General features: G+C 45.6%; 1 protein-coding gene across 12 annotated transcripts in view; it reads left to right on the plus strand.

The window, feature by feature from the left end:
- Positions 1-17,612, plus strand: part of EYA2 (EYA transcriptional coactivator and phosphatase 2) — a 98,658-nt gene that overhangs the window by 56,884 nt on the left and 24,162 nt on the right. For 11 of the 12 annotated variants that reach the window (XR_010391880.1, XM_064521454.1, XM_064521455.1 and 8 more), the window contains 4 exons: positions 8,435-8,502; positions 9,712-9,889; positions 11,547-11,674; positions 12,190-12,273. Coding sequence is in view for 11 of the 12 variants with exons in the window: in XM_064521454.1 (XP_064377524.1) it covers positions 8,435-8,502; positions 9,712-9,889; positions 11,547-11,674; positions 12,190-12,273 (458 nt within the window). In the remaining variant the exon portion in view is untranslated. The remainder of the gene's footprint in view (positions 1-8,434; positions 8,503-9,711; positions 9,890-11,546; positions 11,675-12,189; positions 12,274-17,612) is intronic. The other variant, XM_064521452.1, reaches the window with a different exon arrangement.

A 17,612-nucleotide genomic window follows, 5' to 3' on the forward strand; every position in this document is an offset into this window, starting at 1 on the left:
AAGAGCGATAAGAAGAAAGAAGTGACATTGTTTCTCTATTCTGCTGCTTTGACTATCTTGGGAGCAGCAGTTGAGATGTCCAGCAATGGATCAAGTTTACGTTTGTGAAGATCTGCTAGAATTCTCAAGACATGTGATAACGGGATCTTGGATGAGAGGTTAGGTGCCTGGATGGATTGAACAGACCATTTCTAAGGCAGAAAAGATCTTAGTTTTGGTAGAGCCTAGATGGCTGCAAGAGATTTACAAGGTTATGGTCCCGAGCAAGAGACAGAATAATAATGATATTCATAGTGATTAAGAAAGAAGGGTACAAGAGGTGATAATTAAAGTCTCTATTTTAGCTATTTTGAGCTTTAGTTAACGATTTGACATGTGCAAAGATGTCCAAAAGAAGAACCAAGATTCTAGTTTGGCCTAGAAAAATTGCCTCATTCCTAGTTCTGTATTCTCCTTTGTGCATATTAATACATTTATAAGCACCTGTACATTTAAAGAGATGAGGAAAAATTATGAATGATGTAACAGTCAAACTTTGCACTTAAATTGCTTCCCAGGAAGCTACGCTGAGTTTTGTGTTGAGATTTCTGTTATAGACTAAGTGGGTCCATGTATTTCACAGCAAACAATACATCTTTGCTGTGCCATCTTAAGTCATAGTTCAACCTCTCAAGTGAGCAGTAGAGCTATATAGCTAATAAGAAGTAGATGAGAAAAAAGAACGTTTTTCATGCATTAGAGGAAGTTTGGTGGCTAAGAGGTGGGCATGTGCTTGCATCAGCTTATATTTGCAATTCACATTTCAATTTTAAAGCAGCTCTGTAATGGAGGTGGCAGTAGCATATGTTAATGAATTCTGAGAACTGGCTTAATTTCTAAATGTGGAATTAAATTACACGGAACGTTTTGCTTTTCTGGAATCATCTGCAAGAAAAACGAAGGGAGCTGGAATGCAATGTGTACTACATGCCATGTAATCTATATTGCATAGAGGATGGACATCTAATTTTAAAATTGTTTATTATTCTCTTTCATATAGGTGTAACATCAGTGTAGAAAACAGTCATGTTGCAGAGATGTTTGGGGGACTTTTGGTGATTTTATTTTTATCACTTTTGTAGGCGGTAGAAAAAGCAATGAAGGATGGTAACAGCTAGGGAAATTATCAGCTTGGTCTTGGTAATTCAGCTCAAAATGAAGCTGGCAGAGAATATGCTAAAATGTTACAGGAGCTTCACTGAATACTTGGTTTGGTATACCTAATAGTGCTTTCTTGAGAATGTCTGCAAGGTACTAGAAGAGCTAGTATAAAATTACATATAAAAATCTGCATCAAGAAACATACCCTGCATAGTCAAGCACTTGAAAGTTAGGAAATGTCAGATTCTTGGTGCGGTGCAGTCTTTGTGCTTGGGTTTTTTTGTATCTCATTTCCAGGCACCGCATGAGATAATGGTCTGGTGGAAAATAGAATACAGTCATATGATCAAAGGTTGTGATAATGTTTGAATACAAGTAAGGTCTGACCCTGTTTCAGTTAGCACAGGCTGTGTAAATCAGGAGTTTCTTAGCGGATGTGCTAGCATCGGTAGCACTCTTGCATGGCTTTTTGTATATAGTTTGTAGGCAGTTTATATTGGCAGTGTTCAAACACTGAAACTTCTGCAAACACTATGATGTTTAGAACTACGAGAATACCTGCGCTGCCTGAAGAGACCACTGAGGGTTATGAAAGACAAAGAGGAGGATGTAGGCTTGGCTTAGAAGTCTCCAAGTGGCAGACTACTGGGAGCTGAGAAGGCTAACTGGGGAAAGCTCTCTCTTGTCCTGTATCTGCACCTTTCTCTGAGCATCCACTATTGGCCACTGTTTTTTTCCCTGGAGGCACTGCAGCACTGAGGCAATGCTTGGAGGGGCAAGCAAAGGCCTGGGGCAATCATCTGGGCCCGGAAAGTGTTCAGCAGGGAGTTAACTTGCTGTGCAGCGATGGGTCAAAGAGTGGAGGCCTATTGCCCAGCTTGCTCGCCTCTTATCTCCTGCGTTTGTATTTAGAAATCCTCCTTGCTCAAGGGTAAGGGAATTGCTAAATACGTGGGTATGCACAGACCAGGTTTCCGACCCCCAAGAGCGCATGACAGCAGAAGTTATGGGACTAGTTAGGTTTTAATGCTGACCTGGGAACTGGAATCTCTTAATCACTAAGCATGAGGCAGCACAGAAGGTGGCAAATCCAACTTGCCTTCACCGTGTCCTGTTACCTGTCAGTGGGTCTGACAGGTGATTGTGTCTGGGTGAAGCGGCAGCTGGAGGATTCTTTATGCCTCCATGGAGCCTTTATGCCTCCATGGAGCCTCCCAAATAAAGTCAGGTTTGCTGGTCATTTTGTCAACAAGGCACTGTACAGAAACAAACTACATTTTTCTTGTAACGTTCACTTTTTGGCACAGAATGTTTCCTTGCAATTTGTTGTTTCAGGCAATCCAGTGTGGTTTCCATCTATAGCTGCAGCATCCTTTGACAGGAGTGGTTAAAAGGAGCACTTTCTCAGAAGTAATAAAACAGAAATGCTTTCCCAGGGCTCAGATCCTGAGAATAAATATAAACCATCCCAGCGCTTTCAACACCACTGCTGAGTTGCATCGAGCTGTACAGTTGACTGGGCTCAAAAGGATGGTAAAAGCCAGGCCCTTCCAACTGCTCCGGTCATCACTTGTTAAAGCTCTTTGAGGCTCTGTGGGTTGAGTACTCCCAGAAGCAGGCAGCAGTGTAAGAGCTTTGGCTCAGAAAAATTGTGCCGTGAAATGTGTTTTATATCACCATTCAAAATACCCACAAACACCTGGTCAGGCTAGCAGGACTGAATGGGATTGCAGTGGGCGACCAATGGACATATTTTAAATGGGTAACATATCAGGGAGTATTATCTACAGAAGGGGTTCATATGCTTCTGGGAGCAATATGCATTAATAGATGCTGCTGATGTCAAATGCCATAACGCTGCAGAACCACCCTTTTTATCTGGGTTAATATAGTGTGCTCTTCCCTGTCTGAGCCCTTCCAGACAGAAATACAAGACTGTTTTTGGAGAAGGGTTCATTATGCCTAATGGCAAACAGTTGAGCAATATGCCGCAATGTACATATGGGTTGAGTTTTTCTTCTCCTTTAACAGGTCAGATAGTCTTGAAATACCTCCACAGCTGACAGCCATGCAACATTTTATGAGTTTTCTTGCCCAATAAAGGCAGGCAGATGTTGTAGGATTTGGAACCTTACAAGGCACTGGAGTATAGCTGGTGGGAGGTAGTTTTGATGAGTGCTTAACCTCTACCTAAAAAAGTAGCAGCTTGAAGAAGGCAATATTTACTGCAGGAAACATTAGCTTGTCAAAGAGCTAAAGCACTGCAAAGAGCCTTTTGAATGACCATGCAAGTCTTCAGCCAGATGTTGTTCATAGCGTAGAGTAATGCACGCTCTGCTGGGAGTTAGACTAGGGCCTTTCCTTGCATCACTCATAGCCAACATTGTTTCCTGTAGGAACAGCTTGCTAATGTAAGAATATACAAGCCATTATAGGCAGTCTTATAAAATACCATGCAATTCAACTGAACCCTGTAGGCATTTATTTTATTAGTGCTAAGTGATCAAATAATCCTTTGAGAGAACTCTCACTGGAACCACTGTATGATTCATCTACAGGTTAGAAGAAACACCTGGGTCATAGCTTCACTGTTTTATTTCAGGCATATTCAGAAGTGCCCATAGTAGACACCCACTGAATTCCCTAGCCTCAGCCCAGCTTTCCATCTTTTGGAGGTTCTTGGGCTCTCAGTTGCTGCTGGCTACCCAAGTGGCCATGAAAGTGCCTGGCTGTCCCAACCCTACTGAGACCCGGCTACCTCCTCCTCTGTTTCTTGAGTATTTCATTAAATATTGTAATGGAAATGCAAACTATCTGTTCTTCTCAGTGTAGCAGTTTGTCCTTTTTTGAGCAGCACAGGAGACTGGGAGAACACCTTTCTGATGACAGATCTCCTCTGACCTGTGAAATGCAAGGAAGGGCACAGACCTAATTTTCAGAGCTTCCTATGAGACTGGTCTGAACTATACCACAGGTCCATCCTATCTCCATAGCCACAGCTCCTCAAGACGCTGATGTTACTGTGATGCACTCTGCATTCACAAGCTGCTGCTGAAAGAAAACTCTTTTCGACAATGCCAGAGCTTAGTCCTGAAGATACTGAAAATAACCCTGAACTTTCTTTTATTTTCTTTACTTGTCTGAAAAGAGGGGGGAGAAATGCAGCCTGTTACTGCAGTGTTGGAAAGAGAGAAATGGAGAAACTGAGAGGAAGGAGAAATTGTCATGACAGGTTTTGCAGGAGTCCAGTTCCCACACCATTGAAACTGTCCTTCACAGTGGCCTAGATTACAAAATGTTTGAATTAAAAAAGGGGTTGAGGGAAAAATAGCAAATGAAATCCATCTGTTATGAAGAACAGGAATATAACATCAATCAGCTCACAAAAATTTCTCTTTAAATGTTGCCCTTAGACACTTAGAGAAGGGCTACATCTACTTAGCAGGGAAAAGCTGTGGCACTAAGTATGTACAGCATATGCACAGCCTTTATGCATGCAAGTGTGTTTGTGATATATATTCTTTACAGGAACATTTACAGTGCCGTACATCTGAAGAGCTATTCTTCTCTAGAATCCAGATTGTTTTATTACCAGCTAAATGTTCTTTAAGCTACCTGTGAATGAGGGCATTGTGACATGTAGCAACTGGTTTGATTGAACACAGATGTGAACCATATTCCATATGGAGAAGATCCAAAGGGAGAGATCCTAGGGTTGTTTCTGATTTGCAAGTAGGAGTTTGAATGCAATTGTTTGACGCTGCACTACCAGGATAGATGGAAACAAATCACTCGCTCACCCATCTACAGTAGAGCGAATGTAAAAAGCGGCTGCAGCTTGGGCTGCTGTGCTGTCTTCAGAGGGCAGCAAAAAATGCCAAAGTGTGTGAAAGCGAAAGCCCGGTGGAAATGGGCAGTATCCATTCAGAAATGGGAGGGGGCGTGTGCCTCGCTCATCTAGAGGCTCCCTAGCACTGCCCCATTTCGTATGACCACTGCTTTTCTCCTGTCATTCAAGGCCATCTCTGATTATTACAGTAAGTGCTGTTACCTGGGAAAGCATTTGAAACGAGTAGGTAAATGGCTGGAAGCAGCTGTGGGGAATAGGGATAAATTGAGAATGGCAGTGTTAGAGGGTTGTTGATCTTTTTCCAGAATTTCTTGAGTGTAAAATTTACTTATGCAGAACTGAAATTTCATGCAGCCAAATTCATTATGTTGCTGAAAAAAAGGAAACGTTTAGGGCCAGTTCTGACGCGCTCTTGAGCTGCTGAGTTCTGAGAGGCGGCTCACAGAAATTGTAACTAGCACGTTCCCCCGCGTCTTCAGCTGCTGTGGTGCCTGTTTGTTTTCCTTCTACCTGAACTGCTTGTGCATCACTGGAAAAGCGGGCTCTCCGGCAAGTCTAGCCTGTAAAGTGGAGCTGGGATTGAACTGCAGTCTCCATGAGACAGCTGTAGTCCCCGAGACAAAGGTTAATGCTGAACGTAGTTAAAATGAAATATTTCTGAGCCTGAGTCTCTCAGAACTTCCTGCTCTATGCAGGTAAGTGATTTGTTTTCTCTTAACTTTTCATCCTTATTCAGCTGGGAAGAAATTCTGAGTTTTTAGTAGCTTTGCTTGGTTTTCTAGAGTGTCCTTATCTGTATCTGTTCTGCCATAACAAGAGCGAGGTGCCAAGAGATACCGAGCTTAGCAGCGGCTCTGGAGCTCCTCCCCGGGGTTGCCTTCCTGAATGCAGTGCTGTAGGGGGGAGAAAGGTGATGGTGTTCGATCTCAGTTTTGGCAGAAGAGGCTCAGCTCATCAGGAATGTGTTTCAGAGTTTGATTGCTGGGTCAGATCCCGCCCAGCACCCCGGATAGGTAGCCTCGTGGATGTGTATTTAGTGCTGCGTCTTGCTCAAGCTGCCGACAGCTGGTGGGTCCCCATCGCCTCCGCCGAGTCCTTCCTCCGTGACCAAATACTCCCACTGGGTCAGGACACAATGACCAGAGATAGCATGTATTTGAAAAACCTGCGTTGCCAAAACCTGTACCTGCACCTGCTCTGAATTTAAGGTTTCAGAAATGCCTGTTTCACCAGTATTTAAGTAAGTGGGTAAAAAACTAGGAGTTTTGTCTCCTCACCACAGCTGCCTGGGCAGAGGGAGCTGCGCTGGAGGGGCCGGCGGGGAGACCCTCCTGGGACACGCTCGCGCTGGGGAGTCTCTGCAAAAATTTCCACAAAACTGCAGTGTAAAATGCATCATGCAGCTGGTGGCAAGTTTAGTGCAAGTTCATTCTGATATTGCAGGTCTCTTCTTTTTTTATGTAATTATCTGAAATAGTTTGGAAAAGAGGAAGCTGCAGTATCGTTTGTGGGTAGCACAGCAAAAAACATGTTCTCATCACAATTTACACATAAAGCATGAGTCCCTCGAGGTAACTCATCCCCCTCTTGACAGCTTTAATAAAGGATGATGGATTGTTTCTAAACAGCAGTTTGGGAAGATCAGAAATTCCCCTGTGTTGTTTGGAGCGCGGGTGTACAAGAGCTGCTGCGCGTGCCGCCAAAGTTGTTTGTGCCCGTAAGCAGTGGGGCTCTGCTCCTCCCCTTCACCCTGGTGAGAAATGCATAGTTACCGCAGAAACATGCTCATCTTAGTCACTTTTTGGAAGAAAAATGTGCAGAAAAGGGGAGGCTCGTGTGGGCGGGAGGGATGCTGCCCGGAGGGGCCGGCTGCTGCGCAGGCTCTCCTTCCAGGACTGCGTTTTGGGGTAGAAAGAGGAGGATGCACCACCCGCGCCTGCCTGCCGTGGCTCAGCTCCGTTTTGGAGTGAGCTGTGCCCATGAGGGCTTTGGCTTGGGATACCTGTACCCCCTCGTGTCCCCTCCATCCCCTCCCCTGTCCCCGCTCTTGGAAGGGCGCATGTGGCGGTGGATTCGGTGTGGAGGGCAGAGCCTTCCTCCTCCTCCTCCTCCTCGTTCCTCCTGGGCATGCGGTTTACTGCTGGCCGCGCGTGCTTTGTAGCCACGCTTGGCAGAGCAGAGTTTGTTCAGCTGCCCATTCCCGAGCTAATCTGGTGTCTTAAAATAAAAACAAGCAGCGGGTCTTGGGGGAAAGGATGCCACATGAAGGCACGGAGAGAGGCATCTGGCTAAAGCGGCTCTACTCAAAAGCAGTCCCGCGGTAAGAAACCAGAGAGGAAAACAGGCTCCTGCGTGCCTGATGAGGGCTCAGTCCGAGAGCACGTGGAAGCAGAGCCCATGCAAGAGCCCGCTGTGGCCACACAGCCCCCAAATTGTACCTCTTTTGCTGTACTTAGCTGTGGAAGTAGCAGGTCAGAGCACCCTCCGGAGCCTGCCGCCTTCCGCTGCCAGCGTAGCCCAGCTTTCCCCCCGTTTGTGAGCGGCAGCCCTCGAGCAAGCGCTGTGCAAACCCGGGAAGGAAACTTTTGGTGTAGCTTAGCATCGCACCACACTGGCTCCGGAGGCAAGTCCCACCTGCGGGAAGAGGGAAATTTGGAAATAGGAAACGGCAAAGGCTGGAGTTGAGTCAGGGCTAGCACTTGCCAGTGGTGCCAGATGCAGGCAATGAGAAGCCCTGAGCTCTCCCACCACTTCCCTGGTGGGAGGTGAAGGAGGCCTGTCCCTATAGATCTTCTCTAGACTTTTCCTGCTCCACCCAAAAAATCCTGGTATCTGCAGTAGTGTTTACCCCAGCTAAGGAGGCCTGGCTGGACATCGGCTGTTTTACTCAGGAGGAGTCGAGTCCTTTCCCTTTCTCGTGTCGCGGGATGAAGCAATGCTTTCGCTCCCCGCTGGCCCAGAAACCTCAGCAATACCATTCTTATCTTTGGGATAGCAACACTGGGGATCAAATTTTCAAACAACTTTCTGAAATTCACATGTGCCTGGTCCACCAGGACATACCTGTGCATGACAGTGTATGTGTGCATGCTGGGATATGTAATCTGTGGGGTCTTGTGGCATAAGAAGAGCAAAAAACCCTGTTCCGTTATTTACAGGGAAGAGGAAGGCGCTGAACTTTAAATTCAGGTTGAATCCTTGTTTTCCAGCTTTGTTTCCCAGCTCCCTAAATGGTTGTTTTTTGGTGTACGTAATGGTTGTCTTTGAATAATTTTAAGCAGACCTCAGTAATAGCCCCAAATCCTCAAAGTCTGTATTTGTCACGTGAAACACTTTTTTTTTCTAGGGTACAAATACCTCACCCACTGTTGTTGGCTCTTTATATAAATATAGTGTTACTGTGATTCCTGGTGTAGTTTATGAGCGTGATATTTTTTCTCTTAGGCACCACAGGGATTTACCAAGGAGCCAACGGCCTGGCCAATTCTGCAGGATTCGGCGCTGTGCACCAGGTACGGCTGCGCGCTTAGTGCTGGCAACCCCGCCACTTGTTTTCGGTGAGGGAGGGAGGACGGTGCCGCTGGCAGCCTCTGCTGCGTCGCTGCACGGCAGTGCCGAGAGTTTCATCCTTCTTGTGCCGTCTCACAACTATCAGAAAGGTTTCCCATCGTCTCCAGAAAGCTCGCTGGTGACTGAGGGCTAATGAAATAGCAGTGTCGCAGCCTAAGATGTAAACAGTGAGGGAGGAAAGGATCTTGCTGGCTAGCATGTATTTAATACCAGAAACTAGTTAACTTTTTTTTAAAGAAATACTTTTGTTGAAAAACAATCCCTGTAGCGTGAATACTGCTATGTGTGAAAGCAAATAGGTGGACTAGAGCAGGAGTTGTGAGCAAAAACAAACAAAAGAAATTAAACTTTTTATATTTCACTTGCCCAGAGAGAAGTTTCTAATCTATCCAGGGTCCTTCTCACAAAAAAGCACAGATAGAGAGAATGGTATAAGGTTCATGTGGGATCCTTAAAATCAAGACAAAGGGTATCACAACACCCTTTCTTGAGTTGATTCAACTACTGCACTTCAGCTCTCTGAGATCACTCGCACCTCTTGTTATTAGTTCATGTTTCTGTAGGCAAGGACGCTCATTCAGGCATTTAGTTGTTGCTGAGCTAGCTGGAAAATCTCAAGCATGAACATTTCTGCAAAACAATTATTACATTTATTTTTTCATTTTTGTAACCCATTCAAACAGCCGATCAGAAAATGTTGCTGATCATGGGAAAACGCAGCCTGTGTTGCTCCTTCCCTCACCCAGTTGTTCATTCCGGCTTCCTACTTTCTCAGGTGTAGTGTTGTCGTGGAGATGGCACGTCCCACTGCTGTCCTCCTCAAAATACAGCCCTGCTCCGCTCCTATATGAAGTTGTTGAACCCTGTAATACCAAATGCGTCAGCGGTGATAAATAAAATCCTACAGAAAAAACAGGACTTTCCTGATTTTTGACCTCTTGTTGATTCAGCTGATCTTAATAAAGCAGGAGCGTATTTGGGAGAAGCAGAAATGTAATTTCCGAAGTGACTGAAACATGGTCCTTTAGTGAAGGCGTTGGCTTGCTGCGTGCTTAGGTAACGCTGCCTTGCTGTGTGCAGTGCCTGGTGCATTTATTTATCAGATGAAAACTGTGATACGCAGAAGGTACGTGTTTCTTTTTTCCCTGAAGGAATACCCATCCTACCCAAGCTTTCCTCAGAGCCAGTACTCTCAGTATTACAGCTCTTCCTACAACTCTCCCTACGTGTCGGCAAACAGCATCAGCCCATCAGCCATCCCCACGTCCACTTACTCGCTGCAGGACTCGTCCCACAATATCACCAGCCAGAGCACAGAATCGCTCTCTGGTAGGTGCCTCTTACATTTGCTGCTGGATTTTTGTAAGTATTTTTATATTTGTTGGATTTTTGTAAGGATTAACCCAGATAAACCAAATTTCCCGGCTAAGTCTTATTACTGACACTTAACAGTTCTGCTCACGCAGCACTACACAAAGTTTAGGGAAGAGATTAGAAAATGCAGACTCTCTAAGACCAACCAGTGTTGTTTTCATGAGTGTGCGTGGTTTGATCTCCTCTATTTAAAGGTAGTACAGAAAGAAAATAATTACTTACAAAAAACAGATCAGTACTGTGTGTAGCAATGGGGAGTTCAAAACAAACGGCCATGCTCTGAAAAAGCCCCAGATGTCACCGTATGCTGACTTTGTAGCCCACATCTCCATCAAGATTTACATTTGCCTCCAACAACTACATATAATCGATGCGTTCATAAATAAGTACATGAAGAGAAAGTCTTTCTTAAAAAAACAAAAAAAAACAAACAAAAAAAAACACACAGTCCAAGTTGAAAGTTCAGTATGAACTCTATGCAGAAAAGCACCCATACCTCCAATGCTTGTGGACTCTCTTAACTCTTGAAAGTCTCAAGGCTTAAATGGCTTATGGAATTACTGACGGATTATTATCCTCCTATGTACTGTTCAAATGCAGCCTTCACATATCGTTTCCCTGCTGAAGTTTTCATTGGCATGCGGCAACATTTATGTAAAACACCACATAATTTGCGGATGAGCACAGCATACGCCCATGGCAGGTCTGCTGACTTATGGAACAAATCTGAACATCTGTGGTTGCTCTGAAAGAAAAATAAACTAATATTGGTTTTTAAAAAGAAGCGATCACAGATTGCTCTAAAAGCAGTTGGAGGATTTTCTGTTCTTGAGATCTTATCTCGGCCTTTTTGAGAAAAGGTGATTTCAAATAGGTGTCTTAGCCCCAACCCAGGCTTTTCTGAAGTAGCTTGTGGCGGTTCTGGGAGGCCGCAATTTAGCGAGGGGAAAAGAAAAATATGTTTGAAAAGGATGTGTGGTGTAAGGCAAGTGAAATCTGGGCAGGTTTATGAAACTCAAGCCAACAAAAACAGATACTTTATACAGGGAACTTCACCTTTGTTTCTTCTGGGTTATTTCTAGACTACTGTCCTCTGTGAAATGATTAATTAGGGCTGTGTATTTTTAGATAGAAATTGAGGTTGGGAATACCTTTTTAACCATGAACATTCATTAAATCAAAAAGAAATTGTTTTTTACAAAAGTTGGAGGGGTCCTAGTATTCTTTTTTTACTGTCTTTCTAATTTCTGTCTTCGAAAAGTGGGCGGAGGGGGGAATAAAATTCAAAAAGGTGCTGCTTTTAATTGAAAAATATGACAAAGTTTTTTAATGTGACATTTTGAAATTATCCGTATGTATAATCCCAGCCATTTTTGAAATTATTGTAACACAAACCTTTGAAATGAAAAATTAGATGAAATGAATGAATGAAAACGAGCGAAAAGCCGCTGAGTGGTTTCTCTAACAACGTATGCTGGCATGAATACAGTGAGTTTTTCTGAGTGTGTTTTCGTGCGTTCCTGTCGCTCTCCGCTGAGAGATCTCCTGCTTCAATTTTAACGATACAATGCAAAATTCAAGTCCGCGGTGGCATATCGTGTCTTCGCAACAGGGGAGTACACCACGACGCCAGCCAAAGAGGCGGAAGCAGAGAGGCACCACCGAGGGGCAGACGGCAAGGTACGGGCCCGCTCAAAAAGAGGCAACGATCCTTCCCCTACCGCTGACAGCGAGATCGAGGTAATGACACCGGCTCGCGTTCCCCTGGTAAATCCGGCAAAGCAGCCTGGCGCAGCAGTCGGAAAATAAGCCGCCATCAGCCTAGCGCGTCCTCCGCGCCAGAACGAAACCTCTAGCATAGCTGGGGCCTACAAACACGGCTAGTCAGACTTGTGAAACCAGGACAGTTGTTCGGTTTCTGTAGTAGTGACGTCTCAGGCGATTTGTCGCCTGTCAGCGATTTTTTCCTCCTCTGGGCTCTTTCTCGGGCTGCCGTTGTCCCCCTGCTCCGCGGCGATGGGCTCTGGGGAGATGCGCGGCGGTGGGGACAGCAGCCGGGCAGGACGGCGAGCGCCCCTGGGGCCGCGGCTCCTCGGCTCGCGCCTGCGGGAGACCTCGCTGCTCGGGGCTCCTGGTGGGTCTGACGCCTTGAAAAGCTCCAGCCCGATAATACACGTTTCCTGACTGAACCAGCTCCTGCAAATGCTTAATGTGTGCCTGTGTTTCTTTTTTTCCGGCCCCGTCCTTCATCGCAGCGTGTGTTTGTGTGGGACTTGGACGAGACGATAATTATTTTTCACTCCTTACTCACGGGAACGTTTGCATCCAGATACGGGAAGGTAAAATTTGATTTGTCTTTTTTTTTTTTAATGTTACTGCTTGTCCAGCCAAATTGCATCGGGAACTGTGGGGGCAGCTAATAAGGCAGCTTTTCAAACAGATGCCGGTTTTATTCAGACACATTCATGTAAATATGTCCTGTGGTATTTCCTCCGAACATGTGAAAATTTAATTTACTTCCCCTTCATGCTGCAAGCAGCCCCTTGTTTTTCCAAAGCTGGTATTGTCGAGGGCTGCTAGGTGGGACACCGGGATGTTCTTACACGCTCTTTCTTCTCTAAGAGCGCGCTTATCCGGCAGCCAGAAAGCAGTAACTCTAGCCCGAGTGAGGTAACGTATCTTTTTGTTAGACTGGTGATTTCATAAGAATCTCAGACAACTGTTTTTTGGAGAGTTTTTGGGCTGGTCGGTCCAGGTGGCCAGGAGGAAGAGCGGCGCTCCTTCCCACGGGGCTGCCGGAGCCCTCATGCGTAAGCGGTTTTAGGAAGACTACCTTTAGACCCCCGTCCCTCAGCTGGGGTTTTTAGGCAGCTCTGTGGCTGAACTTGGCTGCTAAGGAGAAAACGCTGGCACTTGGATTTAGTACCATGTGCTTCAGTTTCTTCCTAAGGCAGTTTTTTTTATGATAAACACTTGAGTCACTTTGAATTACAGAATGTCAAATACTTTTAAATGGGTAGGAAAAAAGACAATATCATTACCTAATTAAAGGTGGATGACTATTTGGCAGCTGTTTCCTCACATGGCTTTGAACAGTCAGCTTCATCAGGAGACTGGAAAATAAGCATGTTTCTCTTGAGAAAGTAGAAATATGATTTGACATCATTTCATGGCTTTCCCAGCTGTACTTGTTTTACGATGGTTATAACAAGCCGAATGTGTAATTAGCAAGATAGATTTATTGTTCGCTGTTAGATGTGCGCAGTTGTAAAGGATATAAAACGGTGTTTGTGGTGTGGAAGTTTACTGAGGCATTGGGAAGGCTGCTAACACGTCCAGCAGCACCCTCGGAAAACCAGGCACGTGATTCCGAGCAGGGATTTGCTTGGACCTGCGTTGTCCAGCGTAATTGACAGTTGCTTTTCCCAGGGAACGGCGCTCCCAAGACAGTCCGAGGCATATGTGTGCAAGCTCAGACCTAGCTGCCTGCATAAAATAGCAGGAATTAGGCAGGATCGGGAAACATAAACTTGTGCAACGTGGAGCTGCTACGTGGGCACCGCTGGGCTGAGCGGAGGCTGCAGCCGGCACGTGGGGAATTCCCGTCCCCGCACTGGAGGGCCGAGTCGGGCCCAGGCCAGGCTCTGCGGGAGCTGCCGGCCTCGGGCACCCGTGAGAGGGGAAAGCGGAAACTTGGGGTTTGTCTGTCGGGAGGCCTTCAGAGCTCAGAAATGACAAATTTCTCTTGGCTGATTCTTTTATACAAATGTAAAGAATGGTACAAACAGGGTTTTTTTGTTTGCTTGTTTTTGGAATGGATTATCTTTTCTAGTAAGTTGCAACAGGCTTTTTGGAGAAACTTCTGTAGAAGGATTTTTCATACTCCTTCACTTGTTTCATCAGTGTTAAATTCCTCGGGCCTTTTCTATAAGGGAAATGATTGTGTTATGAAAGTATTAGAGGCTAACAGCTTGATCCAAAGACAACCTGAGGCTTCACTGGGCTTTGGACCAGCCCTTAAACCAAGAGGGAAATGGAGCCAGCGCAGGCAGGCTGTCCTGGGAACCATCAAATACTAAACACAATTCAGAAATGTTTAAGTGAGCTCAATTATCAAGTGCAGGTGAAGCCGTGAGCCAGAGTTTCTTAGAGTTTCAGAATTTCTGACTTGAATAGTATAGGAAGAGTTAATCTCAAAGTCAAGTCTTAATATCAGGGCCTAAAATTCGTACTTTTTTTTTCCGTAATGGATTCACATGTCTCTAGTTAGACAAGTACACACTTTGAATTGAATCTCACTCGCAGAGGTCTTGGTTCCCTGCGTGTGCCTTCAGAACAAGTGCCAGCTTATGTGATCTTCACCATTCCTCCGGTGAACATTAACCTCCCTATCTCATCCTCTCTGCCGTGCTGGTGTAGCTGCTGTGCAAAGCTGATAAAGCTGAATGTTTCTAGAGTGATTTTCTGGGCAGAGGAGAGAGGAAAGAGGAAGAGTAACTGTGGCTTCAGAGATGTGGGGCTGGGTTCTTCAGCTGCAAAATCCCAGAGCTTCTGCCTGTTCTGCCTGCCTTGGTGGTCGTGGTAATAGGGAGCTTTCCAAAAAACCTTGCTTTGGGGGGAAAAAAGAAAAAATGCTGAGAAAAACTCACGAAAGGATTGTCAGCTATAGTCAGATGCTCCAGTGGATGTTTTCTGACGAGATTTCATGTGAACTTTACCTTTATTTCTGATCTAAAACTCACCATGGGGAAGCCTCTGACACAAACCTTGACCTTGCCAGAGGTCGTGGGCTCCTCAGGGCATGGACAGTTCAGCTCGAGTGTTAAGAAAATACTTTGCACACAGCATTCGTAGAAGTTAAAGCATAAGACTTACTCAAGGTTGATGCATGAGTTAATGTTCCAGCCTGGGTCGCTGCTTTTAGTCCCTTTACCCAAACTGTTTGCTCTATTCAGGGCACTTGCCCGGTCCTCCTATGCTGGGTCCTAGTACCTTTCCCATGCAGCCCCTGCGGTACAACCTTTGCGGTGGCAGGCAGAGTGGCCCGCAGCGTCCCCTCACCACTTGCTCAGCTGCACGGCTGCAGACCTGCCTGAACACCCCACGTCACGCTCGAGGTGGCCGGGGCAGCCGAGCTGTCAGGCCGGGCGAAATCTCCCCACCCGTTCATTCCTTGGCGGGAGGCCCTCTGACAAAGAAAAGGCGGGGGGGAGAAAAAAACTAAGTCCCATATCTAATTAGCCCTGGATATTATGTTCAAGAAGGTTTAGAAACCTGTTCTGCAGGCTTCCTATCACCATATGGGTGCAGAATATTTACCCTGTGCCTAGAGACCACGGCAGACATAGACCATTATTACGGCTTAATGTACTGTCCCCACAGCCCTTCTAATCCCCCGAGCCGTGCATAATAGAGCTCCCATTCAAGGGGGGGATGACTGCAATCCTTGCTGTGTCTGCGAAGAGCCGCATGTGAAATCACAAGCAAAACACAATGGGAAAAATGGGTCAAAATGCATCACGGTACTGCTAGGGTTTCACAGGAGCAGGGCGAACATCGAGGGGCTTTGGCCATTTGTTTGCGAGAGCGAGGCACAGTACAGAAGGACTTTTTTGATGGCATTAACTTCAGACACAATAAAAAGAGATTGCAAGCACTCCCGTGCCAAAGAAAATCATGAGTCTACTCCCCTTTCCCTGACTCTTGAGCAATTTGCAAGCTTGTTTCATAATCTGTGTTGTCAAAGCATTTAAAAAAATATTTCTGCATCTCTGTCAGTCAAGGAAATTTAAGCATTATATGACAGATTCAGTCTCATGCTTTTTAAAGGAGTAATATGGAGAAGAAAGGGGCACCAGGTGCGCTTTTTTCCCTTGCCAAGGGATATGTGTGAAGCTAATAGCTTTTCCCAGTATTTTGTGCGTTTCCCAGTATTTTGTGTGTTTCCCAGTACTTCCCCAGTGTGTGCATTGTTTTGTTCAGTGTTGTTACGCTTCTGAGAAAAACGTGGCCTCAAGACTTTAGTCTCAAGCTGAATTGTGATTGAAGCAAAATCTAGAGCTAAAATTCATGTGTCCATGAAACAGTTACTTTGAAATCCTGGAACCAAATGGAAAGGAATTAATTTTAGCACTGAATTAAAGAACTGAATGTGGAGGTCAGTCTAAACACTTGAATTGCGTAGAATCTTTATCAGGCCTTTGACAATGCGTGTTCATACCCAGGGCTGTGATCTCTAAAATTCCCCTTTCGATGCATAGCATCTTCTGAAATTATTCAGCATCTTGCATTGACTTGAATTTAAGACAAAAAAAAAAAAATGCCACAAAAAAGTGATAGAATACTTTATAGCCCAGTTTTAAAAAAGGGTCATGCAAAGTCATATTCCAAATACTAGTTAGCTTAACTGAAAGATTTTCCACCTGGCTGTATTGCACCGCGTCTCTGTGAGCCTTGCCAGTGCGGACGCTTGCCTCAAGCGGCTGCTCTGGCTTTTCTCAGCTGGGACTTGTTGTTGTCCACAGAGCTGCTCCACACTTGCTTGACCGGTATAGAGGCTATTTGTTTAAGATGACCATATTTTATATTGTTTTTTATTTTGTATTTTTATTTGTTTTAATTTTTTAATTGCATTTCAACATTTCCAATTGCATGAGATATACCCCAGTGCAAGCAGGCTCTGCCCCTGGGCTCCTGCAGCAGCCCAGGCACGCGGGGACGGGGGTCTCCAAGGATGGTCAGGCCTCAAGATGTTTTGAACATACTAGGGACATGACAGCTAAAGCTGCCACTTGGCCCAGGTGAGGACAGGACCTGAACGTGATTTTCCATTGTTTCTTGCAAACAGAGGTGCACATCAGCGCACTGCAAACTGGCCTGTCTTGTTCTCACCAGAAACAACGTTGTGGATGTAAGAAACCATCTCCTGCAGAAGTTTGGCTGGCAGTTGTAGATTCTCACCAATTTTCCTTTAAATGAATTATTTTCAATTAAAAAAAAAAAGAGAGAGAAGTTCCTGCTTGGCTGTACTCAAGATGCTTTTAAAATCCCAGGATTGATTTTTTTGTTTGTTTGTTCCCCCCCCCCCCCCCCCCCCCCCCCCCCCCCCCCCCGCTGTCACCGAATGCTTCAGGTAGCTCCTGCTTTTCCTGCTTTGTTCTCTCGCAGGACGCCAGAGCCGGCACCTGCCTGAAGTGCCACGGAGATTTAATCGCATCTGAGGGTGATTCATGCTTTTAATGGCCGAATCTGTCCTTTACCGCTTTACAAACTGAGAAGGCATAAAAACCCATTTTATCGCTCAGCCGTTAAAAACTATTTGTAGGAGTTGCTCAGGTTCAAACCGAACGTGCCCTCCCTCGAGAGCCCTTGGTTAGTGCCAAGTGCCATGGCGCCTCTTTTCCTCCTCTTCCCTCGCTGGAGATGTGGCCTTGTATCACTACCGCCGGTCGAACATCTGAGAGTTTTCCGTTCCTTTGACAAACATGAGCCAAAGTGCTTAAGGACATCTGTTTATTTTATTTCTTTAATGAGAAAACCTTCCAATTTCGTCCCGGCTCAGCTGTGTTTATTTACATTTTGTTAGTCAGATGTGTGGGGCACCTTGGGACGCCGCGGCGCAGCAGCCGCGCGGGCCGGGGGCTGCTGCGGCCTCCTGGGCAGAGGCAGCGTAAGCCCT

The sequence above is a fragment of the Dromaius novaehollandiae genome, chromosome 16 (assembly GCF_036370855.1).
Source record: "Dromaius novaehollandiae isolate bDroNov1 chromosome 16, bDroNov1.hap1, whole genome shotgun sequence".
Lineage (NCBI taxonomy): Eukaryota > Metazoa > Chordata > Aves > Casuariiformes > Dromaiidae > Dromaius > Dromaius novaehollandiae.